We start from the raw sequence: 22036 nt of genomic DNA, 5'->3' as shown, positions 1-22036 counted from the left end.
ACTTTTAATTGACATTTTTCCTCATATTTTTTTTTAGGTGAAATGGATTATTTCTATTTTTTTAATTTTTTTTTTTATTATTTTATTTTTTTCCCAGGAATAATACAAGGACATAGCATGTATAGGGTGGCCAGACCCAGCTGATATATGTTTGTAGTCAAATGAGCAGTCCTCCTTGGCTGGCTTGATCTCCTTCCATGATGTGATATCCCACATAGGTCTTCAGTGTTTAGCAAAGTATTGGATATTGTTTTCCTCAGCATTCTTTTGTTGAAGCTGGCTGCTTATGGCTGGAGTGGGAATGATGTTGGTTCGCTGAGTAATGGCAGAGAGTTGTTAGGGATGGTGTTGGGTGTGATTGGCAGCTGGTTGCAGGCAGTCTTCCATGAAGCTTGAGGTTGGGGCTTGCAGTGTTTGAGATTATGTTGGTTGTCTTGGTGGGGAGGTGGGGGAGATTGGGTCTGAGCGTACCCTCAGTACGTGACCAGTGCCAGGTTGGGCAGCAGTGTTGATTTGCTTGGGGTAGGAGAACTGTTTGGTCTGTATCAAAGGGTAGCATATAGTTGTGGCATGGGGAGGAGCAGCTGGCCATATATTTAGCCTAGGGAAGGTCTCCTTTCCCTTTTTAGTTCTCGCTTCTAACACTGTGGACCACAGTAGTAATCAAATAGGAAGCATTACTTCTAGATCAGTCCTCATACAAATTTCTGTTGTTTACAGTGAAAGTCATTCTATGTGGAACCAGAGAAGCCTACCTTGAACTTATTCATATAGCAGAGAAATTATTTTCAATTGTTAGTAACATATTCCATGCTAGATTCTGATACAACTCAATGGCCCATGGAATGTCATGGCTTACAGTATATATTTGTTATATACCTGACACTCCAATCTGGGTTAGAGTGTATTGTATTATGTGTGTAAATAAGTACGTGATCAAAATTCGTTGCCACAGGAACATTTCTTTAATGTGGTCTCTTAGCCCTCACTTAGATAATAAATAAATGATGCTGTTATGTGCTGTTTCCAGCCATTTATGTTTTGATACAGTGGCTTTTATTTGGTATGATGAGAAAATCATGTCGTTACTTTTTGATTTCTATGTGAAAATGTGTTTAAGTAGAGCAAGCACCAGATGACCTTAATGTCAGGAGTAAGAAATGTGTGTATGTAGCTTTCCACAGAAAGGAGGTTGTGGGTGACTACGTAAGTGCAATGCACGGTGAAGCTTGTCTTGGTAACCTTTCAAAACAACAACACCATCTTTGAGAAATTATATTACCAAGAAAGATGCATAGAGCACAATATTAAGTAATCTTCTCTGAATTCAGCAGTTATCACTTAGACATTGTCTCGCTCCAATTTAGGAGGGAGGCATAGGTTCTTTTGATATGTTATGCCCGGCGTGAGATTAAGAAGAAGAGCATTCAAATGTTGATCCGACCAGTTTATTAGAAATGATAGACAATTGAGGAGATGGGGAAGGGAGAGGGACAAATGCCAAAATTAGGGTGATGGGGAAGGGAAAGTAGGCGATAGAAAAAAGGAAAAAAAAACAAGAATTACGTTAAAGCGGGGAATAGTCACCTCCTGGATGCAGCAGCGTCCCGTAGCACGTTGTTAACGTTGGTCCGGGGCAAAATAAGCGTAGGGGAGAGCAGCAGTGGAGTAGCAGGCTGCAAGCAGCAGATTGGTGAATCGCAGAAAAGATGGTCAGAGTACCGTGGTCTCAAGAAGCAGAGTCTCGGGCAGCGAGGTCCCACGGAGCAGAGTCTCGAGCAGCAATCCCAGAAGAAACAGTAGGCAGCAGTAGGACAATGGTGGAGGAATCTGAGGTCAGATACCTAGAAACCTAAAAGGTTCTTCAGCATGCAGGCATCTTCTTCAGCATGCAGGCGTTCACGTAGAGAGGCATCTGATGACAAAAAAACCTCCTTGTTTCCGTAGTGAGGCATCTGGTATCAGAAAACCTAAATTTGGGGTTTGTGCGTGCTCTTTTTATCCTACTTCTTCCCAGCCTTCATGATATTTCTGGAAGGCTCGGGTCAGAGTCATGTGAATTCCTCGGAGATGTCAATCTTCCTTGAGATGGGCCAACAGGAAAGGCCACTTAAGGGCCATTAATCAGCATCTTATCTCCCTTTCGTATCTCCCGGACTTGTCCATCTCCTTAACAAAAGGATTTCTCGAACCTTGGTTCCTGTGTGTCTCAGACAAAGGGAGTCCTGGAACCTTGGCCAGGACTTGCCTGAACTTGTCCATTTCAGCAAACTTTGTGACAGTAATGTAAAAAGCATGGCCTCTTACAGACATGTACTGTCTTCCAAGATCTTTAGCAGCTTCGTATTGGCTTTACCTAGGATTTTTTTCATACCACTTTATTTAGAAGCATTTAAAACCTAACATTTATAAACTCTTGTTGATCATTTTGGTTGCAAGCTTAGAAATATGATTATTTTTGTGAAAATTAGAGTGAAAACTAGAGAGTTTCTTTCTCAGATTTGCGATGAAACTTGAATTCTATTTATGGAGACTTACACAGTGGTCTGCACTTGAGTGTATGCCCAAGTCTGCTCATTGAACATAGAGCTTTAGGAGCTTTATGCTTTAGCTTTATGTGTTCTGTTATTGAATTGGAGTTCACGCTGCTGTTCCAGCTCTTGGATGAAAGTTGCAATCTCATGTGCAGGTCGGAGCTTTCACTTCACTATGAGCAATATTTCTGTCCTATTGTCGCTTTCTTTGTTCTTTGAAGGCACTGCTAATAAACCCTTGCTTGCCATATAATTAAGTGATCATTTGTACAGTCAGCTGTACTGAAGAATTTATCAAGGTTTTCTTGATTGCTTACAGCTTTTTTTTCTTTTTAATACAGTCACAAATATAAATGCAGTGGTTTGCATGGTGTGGGGCAATATTTAACATCATCAGTTGGACTTTTCAGTACTTCTGAATGTGACAAAATAGTGTAGTTAGAAGAAGGGGTTTCTTTATTTTGTTCTTGTTTTTTCTTCCTTCAGAAGTGTGGTGCCAGTTAACAGCATGTTAACAGGCTTATTGGGTGCTGTGAGTAGAGCCATCGCATTTCCCAGTGGTACTTCAGAAGAGATTATAGGGTGCCACAATGTCAGTTTATATTGTATTTCAACATTATAATTGTCAAATGTGTATTTTAAAAGGCTTCAATTTCTCATGGCTGCATTACAGAGATCTAAAATCTGATGTGTTGTCGACAAAGCAGTTATTCTTATTACTTGTTGTCTTGGGGATTTCAAAAATCATTTTATAATTAAACTAGGGAAGTTAGTTTCTATCTTTTTAGAAACATTGATTAAAACATGAGTTATGTATGGCCATAGTAGCAGTTATCTTAGTGTAGCATTACAATTTTATATTAAATTGTTATTTTTTATTAGTCGCTTTTGTACTCAATTTTGACAATAACAAACATAAATGCTTGTTTTGGCATGTTCATCTAAGTGTACAGGTAAGTGAAAATGCTACTTTAGACTCATCCATGTCAGTCAACCAGTTGATTACCATATGCTTCAGTTTCACAGTGAGATAGCAGCAGTGTATGTAGGATATAGTCAGAATAGAACTAATGGCTTGAGACAGCTAATTTATTTTTAAGAGAAGAAACCCAATGCCATTATTATTTCCAGACTGCATAGCATAGTAGCAGCAGTGCACAGTTGGGTTCCAGAGATGCTGACTTTTACAAGGCAGGAGGTGTACAGTGAGGAGACTGTGATACATTCTGTACCAACCCACTGCTGTTACGAAATCAGGAAATGAAAACCATAGATGTACATTTAACTTAATCCTGTACTTGGGCAATATTTTACCAGTTAAAGGGGTCTTACACCATGCCATTTTCAAGGCCGTCAATTTTATATGCATTTGTGGTATTTGCAGCTGGTAAACTGTAATTCTTATGAACAGCATTCAGTAGAAATGAGAATATTCAAAGCCCCATTTGCTAGATAGAACAAATATTTTTTCTGAAGGAGGTATAAGACTGATGTTTGGCCCCTGACAGTTGGTAGGATTGGAATAGTGACCCTCAGTTTGTTGCATGCCCTGGCAGCAAACTCTTCTCCAATTCTGGCATGAGCATTTTATTAACCTGGGCTCTCTGGTATCTGGTGGAAATGGTACAGACTCTTTCTCAGCTGTGAAATGAGGTAGCCAATTTTGTTTAGTTACAAAAGGTGTTTAACGGTTTGGAAGGAAGGCAGTAGACTCCTGTCTCTGCTGGCCCTGATGACTACTGGAGAGTAAGAAAGGGGCTAATGCTGCTGGTATGAGGGTACTGATAGCATGGTTCTGCATTGCCCTGCCTGGTAGTGTGCGCTACGCTTAATGTGTGTTAAATTCAGCTCCTGCAGGTGTTACTGTTCTGTGACTGCTGCATTGGGCTAGGTGACTCTCTAATGACTTTGCAAACCAGCCATTTTGCTGCAAGTGAGAATAGCGGAGTAAGTGGGACTGGTGCAGATCTCTGTTAAAATGTTAACAGAAAATGCTAGCACAAAAAAAAGTATATTGCCACCCTTGAGTGCTGTTCTTAAGCTTAGAAATGAGATCTACCAAATCTCCAAAAGAACGTAAACATAAGTATCTGTTTGATGCGAGGCAGTGCCAGGTATTGGATGCACAAAAGTGCTTCTCAGCTGTGTCTGAGTTTATGATGACCTCTTCATTATTTTTTTTCTGCCTAATGGGCATCTTTTAGTTGAATATATTGCATAAGAAAAATAGAATTTAAAATAAAAAGACGAATACTAAATATTTTCAGAATGTTTTTTATCCTTGACTGGTAAATTGTGACCACTGCCTTGGGATCTGAATTCATTTTTTTCCAGACTGTTTTACAGATAGATGATTTCCAATGAGAAACCCATCTCCAAAGTACCAGTGGGAAGAAAGCAGAAAAGCGTTTCCCTTTTTCAGGGAAAAAGGCAAAAACCAAGATATGAAATAACATCAATATTTTTAAATCTTCCTCTTACTTTAGGTTTTTGGGTCTGATGAGAATTCTTAAGTTTTCTATAATTATTCACAAATATTCTTTCTAATCCCTGCATCAATTATGGTAAGATGCACTTCTCACATCTCAATTTATTAACTTAAGAGCATGGTAAAAGGCGACTTTCTGAGTAAGTCCAAGTTAAAATAGAGTGAAGGGACAGATAACTTTGGTTCCCGACATTATCACAGAATTGAATTTACAGTTGTCAGTCCTAATGAAGATACTGGTTCTGATTTGAGCATATTGTTTGGATGATGCTCAGGAACTTGGTGAGATATGGAATCCCTGTTGCTATCGTTTATAATTAAGCTGTCCATCACTTTTTTCTTTGTGTAGCTGCTTAGTGAATAAATAATTAAAGGCCTGATTGCAGTATGCTTGGTAGAAACAAAAAGGATTGTTCAAAGAACAACCCAAATGCATTAAATGGAGTGGGGTTTTTTGTTGTTTTTTTTTTGTTTGTTTGTTTGTTTTTTAAGTAAGAATTTGAGATAAATAACGGTATTAGAATTTTGGTCAAAGCAAATCCATATTTATTAAGATAGTGGGGTATTCTGGTTTATACGATTTGAAATCTAGTTCCTTGGATATCTAAAAAAGTTCACTTAGGTGCAATGCCTGACATTGTCTATCAAGACTAAGCATGTTATCTTTTAAATACAGTCAGAATTAGCCTTAAAATGAATTTCTGTATAAGTGTTCCCTGCTTATTTGAACATCCAGTGATGAACGAATTGTAAATCTCACGGTTTTGTGCAGTACAGAAACTTTATAAAGCTTTGCTTTTTCTAATGAGTTATCTACAAATGTCTGTTGGAGCGAGGATGATGCTTTAGTTGTTAAACTGATGTTTAATATTTGAAAGAAGAGTTGCACTTAACTGACATTTCTTTTGATAACCAGAAATAATTGAGGGGAAATCCTTAAAAGTACTAATTATTTTGTGTGGTCCCTGTCTGTTTTGGTATGAAACTTGTTTCTGTAAGAATTCAGCTGTGAATCTGCACATCCCGCACAGCATTGACAGGGAAATAATTCAGTTGATTTTCTGCCTTGAAATTAACCTTTTACTATCGCATGCGTATGTTTGTCATTTATCCCCTTTTTCTCAGGTGCAAAGAGGGCTACCAAGGAGTCCGCTGTGACCAATTTTTGCCGAAAACCGACTCAATCTTGTCAGATCCAAGTACGTCAAATGTTTTTCTTACATTTTTATTCTGCTTTTGGAGGCTGTTCTTGCCATGTGAGATGACCCTTTGCCTATTCTCAAAAGCATGTACTGTGGACTGCTACAGTTGTTGTGTGTAGGGAATTGTACTGCATTTGTTGATGAAAACAAAAGTTTGCATATTCCATCCTCTGTGCTAATAAAGCATGTTACACTATGGCAGAACAGGCCATTAGGAGACTTGATTCCTTATGATTAGGATTGGTGCTATCCCTGTTGGAAGCCAGAATATTCATGGTTCTCCACTTTCAACTTGAGAACAAGTAAAACTATGTGATCTAAAAGTAGATGATCTTAGGTTGCCGAGTGGTCCCTTCAAATATAAGAAGTGCTTGTTGTCCGCAACCGCAGAGATTTTATAATGTCTATGGAAATATGCATTATCTTCTCTATTATTTATTACTATTCCTTCAGTTTACACAAAACCATATTTTTAATTACGAGTGACCTTGCTCTATGTTTACAGAGTAAAGATGTGCTGCTTAATGTGGATCAGAACTTTCTATCACACCTGTCAGTATGTGCTAGAATACAGGTGTGTATGTTCTGCTCCTCTGTGCCACCATGTAAATTCTATTGATGATTAAAAATACTCAAAAAAAAAAAAAATATATATATATTAGCCAAGATTAAATTATTGGAAAAAAATCAATTTTCTAATTAAAACCGTTCATATTAAGCTTTTAAGCCAAGTGACGTGTCGCAAAGGGTCATATCCAATGTGTCTTTTTTATTCTTATATCTAGAAACTGTAATGTTTTTAAGTCTAATGTTTTTGGGGTATGCTTTGAAATGTCATTTGGATTGTTTTGTTTGTGCCTTTTGAAGAACACTGCTTGTTCTTCTAAGTCTTTTTTGTGTTTTCTCTTTATTTTTTTGTCCTTTTCAGTGTGAAAGCCTGCTGCCAAAGATACCTGTTGCTTTGTACTTACTGTGTGTTGTATAGCTCCCATTATGGTTTGCTTTGTATCTGGTTTAGCTTTTCCTATTGCTTGACCTTTAACTGTAAAGTGCGGAGTCTATATCTCTGCCAAGTCTTGTGTGGATGAGTAAACATAGCTGTTGTATATACTCCAGGAAAATGGTAGTTTGCATCCCAAAAGTCAGGAAAGGCGGCTGAACTAGTGAAAGGACTTAGTGGTACCTACTGGATTGTTGTTAACAATGGACTCTGGTGGTATCCTCTCATGGGCAGAGGTTATAGTATTTCACTAAAACTTATATATGTGAAACATAAAGCCCAGAAAAAGACCCCTGTATTAAGATGCATCTAACAAGACCAGAAGCCCTGCAGGGTTGGCATGCTGCTAATAGTGTTTTTGTTGTTTATTTGCAGCGTCGTTCTAGCTGCACCAATTTGTTTGTCTTAACATGGGAGATACTCCAGTTGATCTATGACTATTTCCATTAAATTGTATAATTGTTCAGCTACCTGTTTCTGCCCAGTATTAAGCTAAAATTCTGATGAAACAACCCTTTTTTAATTGTTTTTTTTTAAGGCTCATATTTAGAATTATATTATTAAGGTTCTGTAAGAACAGGAGACCTTGAATTCATGTTGCCGTAGGTTTGGATGTTCCAATGGACCAGTAAGTGCCCTTTGGCCAAAATAAATGAAGAAGGTAAATATGAACTATGTATTTTTTCAGGTCAGTTTTGAAATCTGACTAGTATTTAATCCTCATCTGCATCCCAAAGAGGAAAAATTGCTGCTCAGCCCCATTTCTCTGTTCAAGTATAGTGTTGGTGTGTATGCACATCTGTACTTGTTCCATGCATGACTCTTCTGAAAGGCAGATATTATTAAATTTCCATTGCAGCCAGACAGTGATAACATCAGTATTTTGTTCAAGACTTAAATCGGTGAAGTATTTATCTCTCTTCTAGTGAGAAGAAATGAATGCCACGTTGAAAGTTAGTATTTGGTATCAGTAATATTTACTGTTGGTGTAATCTGAAGATTGTAAAATGTATTTGATGCTGTTTTGACAGTCAAGTGCAACGTGATCATCTCCAAAGGCTCTGGTGTTGATTTGCAAAAATTTAGTTGTGCCGTTGAATGCCTGTTGAGATTACAAAGATTTCTGCTGAAGGATGCTAAAAGGCCTGTTTAGATGGGGCTTCAAACACAAGGCTCAGTTCCAAAAGGTTGAACATGTAAATGAGCGCTCTGATGTTGGGATGGCATGCAGCTGTCAGTCTAGTTTTATAGGCAAGTCTAGCTCATGGATTTAGTGGCAACTACCTAGAGTTTTTTTTAAGTAAATAGGTTCTAAACTCCTGAGGTAGATGATATATTAAGATTGTATGGATGAAACATTGAAGCAACATGTTTTTCATTTTTCCTTGCCTTTGAATAGTGCAAGTTAAGTTTTTGGAACACTCATTTCTCACTAAATGGGAAGCATATCTGAGCCACACTCAGAGAAGAATGTACATTTCAAATTTATCATTATTATCTATATTTATATGCTCAATAGTGTCTTTTTATAATAGCCCTCTAAGACAAACCAGTCTTGTACTGAATGGCTTCTGTCTGAAGTTGCACAGTGGTAAATAATGTGATGTGGCTCTGCAGTGCTTTTCGTTCAATACGAGGACAAACCCAGCTTCTTACCTCACTTTATGGCTATCTTTGGCAGATGTTCACTGTACATCTCAGATAAGGTTCAATTTATATAATAGTTTATATGGATCGTTGCATGCTGTACCATGTGCATTTTGCCTAGTTAACGTGAACAGCTGCTGTATTTAAGGTGCTATTGTTGGGAAACCTCTTGAAACCACTGGTGGTGTTTCAGAGTTCACGAAGCAACTTCAGTCACTCAAAGAGGTGTATGAACCTTCTTGCAGTCATATCTACCACCTGCAACCTATTTTCAGGTCACAGTTGGAATCAAATTGATAAGAAATAAGATGTAAGGTTGCAAAGGCAGCAATGCCAAAATGCAGTGGGCCTTCAGTCATGGAAGCCATCACAGATGCTACAGGTTTGCTCTTACACTTCATTTTATTTCTCTACTATTAACTATTTTTTTCTGAATGTAAGTGAAAGAGCAAAATATAATTGAATTTACATATAAAAACAAAATAACTCAAGTTGGTTAATCTTGGAACATGTGAGAAACCTTCTTAAAGCATGGGAGCAGCAAGGAGCCTATTCAAATGGATAATGTCACCAAAAAGGTGACAAGGCTGCCCGTTGAACGACAGTGCAACTCATGCTCAGAGTCACCATCAAGAGGATGGAAACCATCAGTCTTTGTAACACAGGGCAGTACAGCTCTGTCAAGTATTGTTCACTCTTCCCCTCCCTCATGTATGGAGGAAGAGTTAACATGAGATAGCGCTCGCGTGCTGAAATGAAAGAGTGAGAGTATATTTGAAACACTGCTTCAGCTTTCTCCATTTGAGCTAACTTTTCTACAACTATGTTTCATGGCAATGGTAAAGCAGTTAGGTGTTCAACCTTATAGATAAAGCTTTTATTTAACTTGATGTACAAGTCATTTTTCAGGCATGTGTAATCCTGTGTGTATCTGTAGGACTGGAAACTTCTGTGCAGCTTAAATTGTACAGATGTACTCACGCACTATCCTTTATAGTGTTCTGGAGTAGACCTGTCTGTCTTGAAGGGTAAGTTATAAATAGGCTGCAGATATTCCACTTCATCAACTTTTACATGGAGGCTGAGCATAACCTCTACAGCTTTAGCTTTTCTGTGTATCTGTTCTAAAGCGTAGCAGAAAGCAGACAAGAAAGCAGTTTGTCACATAGGCGTTATTTGGCAATGGATGTTTTTTCCACCAAATTCTGTTGAACTCAATCCTCAAAGATTTTACGCCTAACAGTTTTGAAAGCTACTTTGCCATGCGTATTTCGGTTTTATAAAGTGCAGGATTAATTTTGTATGAGACACAATAACATTTCGGATTTCCCATTTGACCTTAAAAACATAATTGAGGAGGTATCCCATCCAGTGTTTTTTTCAAAACAAATGCATTGTTTTCTAGAAATAGGGAAGTAGAACTTAAAGGTTATTAAGCCATGCTTCTGCTACTGCAGACAACCTCATCATATAATTCCTTCTGCAGTTTGATAAGATGGCATTTTTTAACCACTTAAAGCCAGTGTGAGTGAGCCACTAGAAGCACTTTTTGTACAATCCCTTCTCTGAGGATTTCAGATTCCAGACAAAATTTGTTCACGGCCAGAATTTGTCCATTATGTTTTTCATTAAAACGTGCACCCTCTTTCTATACTGATAATTTTTTTTCCCCTCAGTTTCCACCACCAGGGTCAGGTTACACTTTGGGTCTGTCAGTCTGGATTTTCAAATGACAGAAGGCTTGTTCCCATAGGCTTAGCTGGGCCTGTAGTCATATTATACTCCAACCTGTGCTGGCATGGCGCAAATAATCATGGTTGTTTTTTTAATGTCATCAAAGACAAACCTGTAAGCTGTCTGGAATCTGCAGATATTTGTTTTTAGATTACTTCCCTTTGTGGCAAAGGATCAAAAACCCTCTCCTGTAAAACACTGTGTCTATAAATAATTAAAATAATAAATATATTCTCTAGATAGTTAGAAATGAAAGCCTTTTTCCCTAGGAATATCTTCATGGCTTAAAGACACTGAACGCTCCTCACTCTGCTCCTCCCAAGTCCTAGTGACTTTTCTGTTTTTTCTTGATACAAATGCAGTTTTTCTGCCTAACCTGGTTTTGAACACCTGGATCATGTCTAAATGGGAACTTTTAGAGCTTACACGTGTGCCTATGGTTTCAGCAGTGTGCCAGCCCACTGCCCTGGGTCATCCCATTTGAGAGGCTGTGAGAGCAAACACAGCATTAGGAGGAGGATCCTTCCTAGAAGCAGTAGTGTTTATGTTCATCTTGAAGCTGTGCATTTCAGTCTGAGTTTAGGTGTCTTTTTCCCCTCCAGTTTTGTATTTCTAAGATCATAGGATAATTTAGTTTGAAAGAGAAGTCTGGAGTTCTTAGCAGAACTCAGGAGGCTCAGCCTCCTGCTTTGAGCAGAGCTAGCTTTGTAGTTTCTGCTAAACTACTGCACTGGACACAGTGAAAGCTGTCTTCAAAGGGACTGTTACTAAATAGAGGACATTTGCAAAGTATTATAGAATTTCTTTATGTTTTCAAGTTGCTTGGATAAAGTAAGTGCAATTTCTGAGTCTCTTACTTAAAGGTGGATTTTTTTTTAGAACCTGAATAATTAGTCAATTTGACTTAACCTTCCTGAGTTTGTCAACATTCTTCTCAAGTGTTTTTCTTCCATTTTTGATTTCTGGAATACATGAGAGGAAATAAGATTGTGGCCTTTGAAACAATTTGAAGGTATGTAGTAGCAGTAAGGAGTGGAAGACAATCTGAGGAAGATATGAGGACTGCCTTGCCAGAGGTGGTTTTCTAAATACTGTGGAGGGCAAGTCCTTCTAAAACAGCTTTATTGTTCAGCAAGTTTAACCTTAGAGGTTTTTGTTTGTTTGTTTGTTTTTTGAAATATGTATCTATACTTGAGTTCTGCCTTAGCTTTGTCTCAAAATAATAACTTAAAAAATTAAAGTGGAGATTTTTAAGGCCATCTGCAGTACTTACTCTAGAAGAATTGTCATCTGTTTATTAAGAGTGCTTTGTGAATAAAAGTGAAAATGAAAATCATATGGAACAAGCAGCTACAGGCCAACTTTTCTTTGTAATAATGGTAGTTTCATGCACTTAGACCAATCAAAATGAAAAGTGACGTCAACTGCATGTTCACTATAAAAATTGATATATTACTTAAGCTTTTTCCAAGACAAATAACCAAAAGGTGATATTTTATTGCCTTGTAAAATCAGTTTATAAGACATTCGTGGCAGCAGTGTTTGGATGAACTCCATGGCAGTGAAAGGTTTGATTAACATCTTTTATTGCCCATCAAGTGAGTAAGACATTACTTTTAACAATGGTTTCTTTTTAAAATTAAATAGAAACAGAACTCCACCAATTTAAATACATTGCAAATTGTTTGAATAGTATTGATGCATTTAAAAACTGAAAGGAAGGAATTACTGTTATAGAAATAACAATAAAGGGGAAGAGAGACTTGACTCACTTGAAGTTTTAATGAATTTCTCTGTAGACAAGTAGAGATGCATTATACTGTAATGCTGGGGCTGGGGAACATGAAACCAGAAGACTGAAATGCTTAGAATACAGATGCAAGATTGACTCAGCGTTAGTAAAATAATTTGACGTTAATTGATGGAAGCACAAAGATGATCTTTGTCAGAGCACATCAAAAGGTTTAAGCCCAAAAGAGATTAATCACAAGTTTGCTGCGAGCACAGAATGTCTGTTCAAAATCATAATCAGATATGAGAATATCATTTTTATATTATTTCAAAACCCAAATTAAAATGCATAACAAACAGCTGGAATTAATATTTGGTTCTACAGATGCATAAACAGTGGTTTGCAGGATGTGCAGCAGGGATGTTTTTTAGTAATTTTACTATAGCAACCACAGAATAGGTTTTAAAAATCTGCTTTTGTTGTTCTTCCCCTGTATGTCTTGTCTGAAATGATTCAAGGGATTTAAATATGCTTTCAGTTTATTAATTTAGTTTTAGAAGAGTTGTCAGCCGTTGCTAAATTCGTAGCTTTGTTTAGTAACGTTAAAATAAGAAATCACTCAGATTTATTTGGAAAAATAGAAAAAATGTCTGAATTTGACTAGAATTGTTTTATCTTTGAAGGAACATCAGGTCTTCATTCTCTCCACGTCTGTCTTCTTGGAAGGCAAGAACGTATTAGCATCTGATTACTCTAAATTAATTTCAAAAACTTCATTTTAAAGTAGTCATAGTTAAACTATGACTTTTTTTGGCATGCCTTTTGCACCAGAGGTGTTCTGTTCTTAGGCTTGTGAAGACTGTGTGTTGGTACAAATCTGTGGTGGTATCAGGTAGATGAAATATAATTTACAGCAAGAAAAAGACCTCAATTCTTTTCCTACTGGTGATACTTTACCAGTAGTAATTTCCTACTACTACTTGAAAAAACTACCTCTATGTGAAATGATAATAATGAAATCAAAAGCTTCTATTATTTGATCTCTGTGTAAATACCAAAGAATAGGAAAAAAAAAAAAAAAAGAAAAAAAGAAAAAAAAAAAAGAGTTTACAAGGAGTTTTAATGAGTGTGTTTTCCTGTATGGTGCAGATTATAGAAATCAAGAAGGAAATTACAGACGCCCCAGTACAGGAACTTAAAGGCTGCCTTTCCCAAGCTACCATTCATCTGTGATATTTGGAACTTGCATCTAGTTTAAGAATTTCTAGGTCTTTGCGTAGCGCTTTTCACATGAGTATTTTAAGGAAATTTACCATGTGATGGCAGCAACGGTAGATTATAGCGCGTTATACAACAGTCCCAGCAGATGGCTGTGAATAGAGGTTACACTCTTACATAAAGGACAGAGCTGTGAATTGTGCTCTCCCACTGGCTTTGCCTGCTCCTCTGTGAGTGCTGGGTTCATCTTGGTGCATGAAGGAGAGGCGGCGCAGCATATTCACTAAACAAGCTCCTTCTGAAGTGACGAGACTCCTCAACTTCTCCTGCCTGCTGTTCTTACAAACATGTTATGCTTGCCTAAATCAGCTCCTGGCTGTCCCATGCCTGAAGAACCGTAAGTATATATATAGCATGAAGAATGTGTTCTGGGATGTTCTGGAGCCATCTTATTTAGCCCATTGCTCTGCGTGGCTAGTTTTTCTGAATTTCATGCTCTTCATACCAACCAGACCTTCCTTTCAGTGTCAATCTCTGTCCATCTCAAACAGATCTCTTTGATTTTTGCCTGTATGGGCAGGGCCATCAGTAATTCAGCTTGTCAGATGACATTTACAGGCCTTGTAAGACAAAAATTCTGAAGCGCAACTGCCATAGCTCTTTATGCTCAGGGAGAGAAGTATGAACAAAGCTGGTTCATTTTGAGATGGCATACAAAATTATTGCTTAAAATGTGTCAGTGATTTAAACAAAAAACATTCATTTCCTCAGGTTTCCTTTTTGTAAATTAGCTACATGATTGTCCAAGTAGTGTTTTGCCATTTAACTTAATTTCATTTATTTAGTCACACTTCAGATGTTCAGTTCTTCAGCTTTGATTGAGATGGTATAGATTGCATGAAGATGTCCCCTTACAGAAGATAGTAAGAGCACATGGAGAACAGAGAGGTATTTATCTCATTGGCAACTACTCATATAGCCTTTGAATACTACCATTTGTATAAAACCTAACATTGAATGGAGTGTTTTGACTTACCCTGTTAGTGGTTCTATGTTAAATGGATTCTAGGAAGGAAAGCAACAGTTAGTTTGCAGCTAAGTCACAAATTTGTGAGATGGTTGATACACTGACCTGGTTACTGGTTTAGCATAGCTGTAAGTAGTAAGTATCAGAAAGATGAGGTCTGCCCTGATTCTTACAGGCTGAACTGTCCAACACATGCTTATCACCTCAAGATTAAAAGTATTTAGGGGCTCATATGTGAGAACTTAAGCATCTTGAAGCATTTGGGTTGAGTTTCCTGATAAACTTCCCAAGGCAAAACATATCTTTTAACAGTCTCCATGCTCCTAACAGAACTTCACTATTTGCATTGCATCTGTACTCCGCTGTGAAGGTGTTCATTAAGGCAATTATTGTTTTTATGTTAGTCTTTGCACTTCACTTGAAGCTTCTATCAGCATTCAGACAGCTTATTTGAACAATCTCAACTCATTAAAGAAAACATGGAGTAAGTGTGTCATGCAATATTAATGCAGTATGTGCTCTGCATTGCTGTGAATACTTGATGCTTTGGGGGCAGAGTGTATGTATGTCTCTTTCCAGGATGACAGAAATCTTGCTGAAAACATTAGGGGGTCAACATTATTATGAGTTTGATTACCTCATTTGGGTAGTTATCTTTCTGTTATGAAGAAAGATACTTCCGAGCTTCATGAAGGCATTTTCAGGCTCATTTTCTGAGGCCTTCCATAGCAATCATTTTCAACAACAAAGGACAGACAACAGCTGTTCTGGGTACAATTTTACTGCGCAAAACCAGAAGTTGATGAAGTTATTTTTCTGCAGATCAGGAAGATCAAGAAGGTAAAAATCTCAATCTTGCTAAAAGTGCTAAATGTTTTATTAATTAATCCTTTGAGGTTCCATCATCTTACTCTGACTTCCACGTCTGACTGCTCTTATGCTATAATTTTTTTCTTTTCTGTTGACCATTGAGTGCTGGAAGTTGTCAGCCATGAATATGTGTTCCTGCAGTCATTTTCTTTGGTGATAATCTCAATCATGAAACAATTTCTTGAAGATAAGAAGAGGATAAGTATTGTGCTGGAGGGAAGCAAAGAGCAGATTAGAAAAGGCAGCTCTCAGTGGACTGCTTGGACAGGAGGACTTGTTGACCATTGTTCCTGTTTCTCTCTCCTTCCATTTCTGACTCTGATTTTGGCATCTCAATTTGGTTACCGTCATTAAAAAATAAATAAATAAATAAACAGTGAATCCTGTTGTTTAAGAAGCATGTTCTCTCTTCCTTGTCCTACGTGTTTTAGCTTTTAACTACATAGTTTCCTCATTCTTACTCTATCCTCTTACTTTTTGTTATGACTTAACTTCTTTATATCCTTCCCTGATTAAGGGGCTTTTTCCCTTCAGCCTCTGAATTACATTTGTTACTGACTCTTTGCTCTTTAGTCATCTCTGCCCTTATTCATCATTTGCCCTGTGCTTGTGCTGCGTTTCCTCCCACATGGCTCCTGCCAGTGGCCTGCTCTCCCCTCTGAGAGACTAAAGTTTGGCTTTCCCTGTTTGCTCCATCCCTATCTTTGAGGTGAATGTCAAGCTCACAGAATGCTTCTCATCTGCAGTCTGCTTCATCTCATCTTGGCTTCCCTTTCTTCCTGGTATGCCCTTTTTACTTTTGCCATGTAGTGGAATTTAAAATATATAATTTCCAGCTTCACATCCAAAATGTTCTCTCTGCATGTTTACATTGAGCATATGCCCATATTCCATTTTCTTATTTAAGGAGCTGACTCCAGTTATCTCTAAAGACACAGAAAGAGGTTAATACCTGACTCTTACTGGGAGAAAATATCCACTGCGTGGGTAGTTTGTGAAAGGCAATGTCTAAATTTAACCCGCCTTTTTTGTTGGTGGTGGTAGTTTTTCTTTCTGCTTGGTTGCATTTGCAGAACTGAAGCTTCTTCTGTGCCTCAAAAGTACTTTTACAGGGAAAGGCTTTTTCAAGCTCAGGGGGAAATTGTACTGGTTTCATTCAGAAAATGGGGGTCCCAAGTTAGGAGAGAATGGCGTATTTACCAGTGACAGGCAAAACACAGGTTCAAGTCCTTGCTCTGTATGACCTGATTTTTCCACTCTTCCAGATGAATGCCTAAATCACACCACAGAGTTCTGAGTGGGTCAGTGTCTTGTCATCTTTTCTTTTCTGGAAGAAAAAGATTAAGCTTTTTCTATGGTTTCTCAACTGTTTCTAGTGATGAGCTGTTAAGCCTAAAATCTATGACATGTTAAAACACATGTTTTTATAGAACCATCCTACTCCAGAGGTGGCACAAGATGATTTTTCCTTAATGGCATTGTAAAAGGTGCTAGAGTTTATAAAATGCCTGATACTGACCTAGGTCTCGAACCTGCCAAAAGCATACTAATGCTGTTTGCTTCTCACTGCAAAGATAACGAAACAAAGTTGAATCATCTGAATGAATTGTGTTGAAAAAAAATTATTTGCTTTATCTCAGAAAATTTGCAATTTCCAAGCTAGATTATCTGCCAAATTTTATTCCCTTGACTTAATACATCCTTCTAAAAAGAAAAATGAAACAGCTACATACCAATGCAATATTATTGTTGTCAGATAATCATTTATTTTCTAGCCATTGGAACCCAAGCCAGATAAGCCATTTAAGTCTGGTATGATAGTATGGAGAATCTTAAGACATGAGGTGGTTTGATCACCTTTTTAAGGCAAAGTTGATCAGCAGTTGTGTGGTGTTGGTTTTGTTTGTTTGTTTGTTTTCTTTTTTCTTTTTGTGGTCAGAATATGCTATTCAGCATTATCTAGAATTTTGCATATTGCAGATCCAAGTGTCTTATTCCATAGTAATCTTGTAAATGTTTCTGGAAGACTTAAAAACAGATGGCAGGTTAAATTACATTTTTTTGTTCAGGTTGAGTCTACTTAGGAGGTTTCTGCAATTTATGGTGTAGTCTTACTGTGCAATTAGTTGTTCTCTGATAACTGCCTGGTGTGATGAACTACAGCCAGGTCCCCATGGTTGCATTGAGGCAGGCCTCCTACCATTCCTTTCTAATGTGAAACTTGGTTGGTCTGGCAAATAAAAATGGTCTTGAAGCTTAGTGATGGAAGTAATTATCTGCAGCTGCTCTCAGCCTTGGGTTTTACATGGGTTGAGGCTGGCTGGCTGAATGGGCTTGGTAAAGTGAGTCTGGGACCAAGCTTCTACACTCTGTGTATCTGATGCTGTTCTGATCTGTACACAATGTGCTTAGACTGACGATGTATGGGAAATTAGTAATCACAGACTGAACCTCTGATTAATCTGAGGCAAGTGTCAGGTCAGCTGTGGGAGCACAGGTGAGAATAATTTAGCTGCGCTCCCAGAAGTGGTGGAGCTTGACTCCACCTCCTCTAGACCTCATTTAAGGGCTGACCACCACTAAGGCAGCATCTCTCTTGGAGATTGCTCCCTGGGGGAGATTGCCTCAGCATTTCCCAGTGAAGGCATCCATATTGGTGAGTTTTTCCTTATAAATAACCTTTTGAGAATCTGTTATCATCTTTGTATCATTCCACCTTCCAGATAGATCACTGTGTTCTTGTTCTTCTTCTGAAGTAGGGTAGATTTAAGCTGTTAAAATAGGAGCATTTGGCAGAGGCTGACCTTAATAAGTTACTTTAAAAGTACTTGTACTCAGAGTGTGGGTTTTAATTCTTCCATACAGGAAAAAATAAAACCCATTGACATTCACTGACACATGCTCTGTGTTTATGGAGCCCAAACAGTAAAGGTGAGCACAGTGAAGCAGTGGGTGTTGCATTTCAGCAGTGGTGAAAGCAGTGCTGAAGACAAGCCAGTTTCCACTCAGCCATGCAAATATGTACAACTGCTATATGCATGCTTTAGTTCATCCCTGACAAAAGTATGTGGCCAGTGGGGGTGACAATGTAGAGCAAAGTGTTTTGTATCTGTAAAGTGGTTTTATTAAGTAGTTCTATTGCGTCCCTTGTATGTATTGTATTTTCCTTGGGAATAAGTGGGAAGCATTACTTGCAGAATGAAGAAAGTAAGAACTTGCTACTGATCAAATATGTGAAGTCATTCCTGTTATCAAAGGAGCGTAAAAATGGGATAAGTCTAATATAAAGTGAAGTCTATCTGTCTATCTGTAATATAGCTTATAGTAAGATGCAGCAGTGTAAACTGAGTTCTGTGTGGCCGCAGATGTAAGCTGTAAGTAAATGCTGTAGCCCATGTCAGCTCTACTGGTATGTCCCGTTGGACCTTGATTGCTCAGTTTATTCTCTGTTTAAACAAGGAAATAAATGTTTATTGAATAGACAGCAGGGGCAGTATGACAGACAGCAAGCTAGTAAATGAGCAATGACAGATATTCTCTGAAAAATTGTTTTTTGGTTGTTTTTTTTTTTTTGACATGGTACATTTACATTGAAGGTAAATAACATTAGCGGATCAGGCCTAGTATCAATCTCATCAGTTTCTTATTGCGTGTAGCTATGAAATTTACAGACATCAGTAACCCAGGTTGGATGCCTGTGGAGCTGAGCTTAGAAGGACTTCTGTATTCTGTATTCAGGATGTATCCCTTAAAGACAAAAGGGAATGCTCCATGGAAGAAAAAAAAGAAAAAAAGAAAAAAAAAAAAGAAAAAAAACATTAGCTGACAACATGTATTACAACACTGTGCAAGTAGAATAACTTCCAGCCCTTGAACTCTGCGTATAAGCCAATATTTGCTATTGAATTTAGTTTAATAGAAAACTGTTTTGATGCTGTTTACTAATAAAAGTAATAGGATTCATGGCATATTCACAACAAATGATAGCAGCCATTTATTTAAGTGACAGTGTTACCGTGTGGATTTCTAAGCAGAAGGACAAGTTGGGCCCAGTTGAGATGTTAAGAACTCTGATGTTTTTTGAACTACCAGCAACTGCAATTGTTGCAGATGTAGGAGTGACTCTGCTTGGGGGTTTCACGAGCTTGTGGAGATTGTGGAAGTGCATTTTGGTTTGATCTTGTTCTGTAAACTCTCCTATGAAGATACATTTGGAGAAGTCCTTTCTCCAGGACTTCTAGATTGCTGAACCCTGCAGTCTTGTTTTCTAGAAGGTGTTGGGAAAGCTGCATAGGTTCTTCATGGTTTTCAGTACCACCCCACAGTTGTCTGACTTGGAATCCCTGTAACTTTCCTCTGTGTTTAATGGTTTAGATGTAATCTCCCACTTCAGAGGTTAATTAGTATGTGGTAAAATAGTTTAAAAAATAATTGTTTAAATGTGACATGTAGAGGCTCTCTTGACTAAAACTGAGGGATCAGACTGAGGCAGACTCAAAGTTACAGCTGCTTTGTCTAGCTGATTCATGCTAGGGAGAAATTACTCAATATCAAGTGAAGCAGATGTGCACCAGGAGCACGAACATGGACCCTTCCAGATGGGGAGAAACCTCAAGTCCAGAGATGTGTAGCCCAGCTGGCCGCATCATGACCTTGACTGCAAAATTTAGCATGTAAAATGTTAATATTGTTGTGAGGTTTTATTTATTTATTTATTTTTCCTTTTCACCTCTTAACAGTTGTCGTGAGAGGAAACAAAGAAAAAAGGGGAAAGAAAAAAGAGGAAAATTACTACACTGCTAGAGGTAGAACTTGCTTCAATTTTAATTTAAGATACACTTATGATGCTTAAGGTATATCTCAATTCCGAATTGAATAACACAATAACAACAACCTGCTTCTTGGGTTATTACTGCTCAGTAATGTACTTCTGAAATTAAAGGGTTTTTGTTTTTTTCCTAAAACTTGGCAGGTTCTTAATAGCTGGCTACTCTCATTATTGTGTAGCACTTGGTGTCCTGATATTTCTGTGCCACCCTCCCCAGGGTTGTCAAGATTTATAAAATCACTTTCTTTGTACGAGATCCATAAGTTCTTCAAATGAAACCGTGATCAAGGTCAGGCAGTGTGGAATGAGATTTAAGCCCACAGTTCTAGTGAGTGGCTGGTCTTTGGTTGTTTTTTTTTGTTTTTTGTTTTTTTTTAAATATACTGTAGAATCCTTTGTTGTAGAAGCTGAGAGACTTGCTGAAATTAATTCCTAATGAGTTTTTGCATATCCAGAATAAGAAAGCTAGAAAGAATGCTGCATCTTATGACTTCCTAATTGAGTTTGCCCTGTAAGAGAGCATTATTTAAGCTTCAGCATGAGAATTAGTAGAATGTTAAGTGGTTTGAAGGTATGGGAAGAGGTTTGATCTTCTCTTATTTTCAGTTCTGGGTCAAGTGGTTCAGACCAGCAGGGCTACAGAGCCTTTTCCATCTTGATCTTTCAGACACAAATGCTCCTCATAGCATCTAGTATAAAAATACTGACTTGAGGAAAAATGATGTAATAGGCACAGCTCATGCTTACCCTGTGCCTTGCTTTGGATAACACTGTTTTTCATCAGCTGTTGAGTTGCCTGTAAGGGCTGCGATCCTTACCATTGCTTCATTAGAAATACTCCCAGGACTCTATAGTTGGATTAGTCTATATATCATCTGCACATTTTTTCACTGGAGCAATTTGTGTGTTTTACATCTTAGCATAAATGGATCAGCTTTGGGGAGGAAATCAAATTTGGATAATTTGAGATCTTTTGCTTAAAATCTTAATGCTGAAAACCATTTGAAGTTGATTGGCAAGAGAGAATTTGAATAAGATTGTAATGAGTGGTAGGAAGCGCACAGAAAATTTATGGTACGTGTCTTCTGTGCCATCTGCTATGGGCTTTAGCTGCTTCTTCATAGTTAGTTTCTCATTACAATACAGTGCTATCCTTAAACCAAACTTTGGGAAGAAAAATTTGAAAATAATTTATGCTAGAATATCCTCCAGTGCCTACAGATATTAAGCTGACAAGTAGTTTGGTGAGCAGGATGGCAGATGGTGTGTGTCTAAGTGGAAGAAAGAGCAGCAGCAAAGGAAATAATATTGCCAAGAGTGATAGTGAAGTTCAGAATGCAGTAAAACATACCTAGGCGTTACCTAAGAGACTGCTCAGGAGCAGGGAAGTAGGAAAAGTAAGAGATAGACAGTCATCATGAATTCCTGCTATAAGTATCTCTCTTTTTATTCTTTATGCAAGTACCCTTACAGGATTATAATATACGGAGTAGGTGTAGATAAATATTTGAGCAGGAGAAGCTTGACTCATAAAAGATAAAAACAAATGAAGAGGAATACCAAGTGTTATGGTTTTGCAATTTGGTTGGTGTTGGTATTCCACATCAGAACACCATGCTTCATAATGGGAGTAAAGGGGACAAGTTTTTTTTTTTTTCTGTGAACTGCCTTAATGAGCATGTGGGGAGGGGCACCGGAAGGGAAGTGAGGAAGGGGACGGCGTTGCTGGACCAGCTCCCTGCGAGGAGACAACGTG

At 37.9% G+C, this 22036-nt stretch overlaps 1 protein-coding gene across 2 annotated transcripts in view; it reads left to right on the top strand.

The window, feature by feature from the left end:
* Positions 1-22036, top strand: part of NRG3 (neuregulin 3) — a 366572-nt gene that overhangs the window by 252959 nt on the left and 91577 nt on the right. For both annotated transcript variants that reach the window (XM_032445355.1, XM_015866076.2), the window contains exon 3: positions 6148-6221. In XM_032445355.1, the coding sequence (XP_032301246.1) occupies positions 6148-6221 (74 nt within the window). The remainder of the gene's footprint in view (positions 1-6147; positions 6222-22036) is intronic.

Source organism: Coturnix japonica, chromosome 6 (assembly GCF_001577835.2).
Source record: "Coturnix japonica isolate 7356 chromosome 6, Coturnix japonica 2.1, whole genome shotgun sequence".
NCBI lineage: Eukaryota > Metazoa > Chordata > Aves > Galliformes > Phasianidae > Coturnix > Coturnix japonica.
The sequence above is the reverse complement of the archived record's forward strand: the minus strand, read 5'-3'. Positions and strand labels throughout refer to the sequence as shown.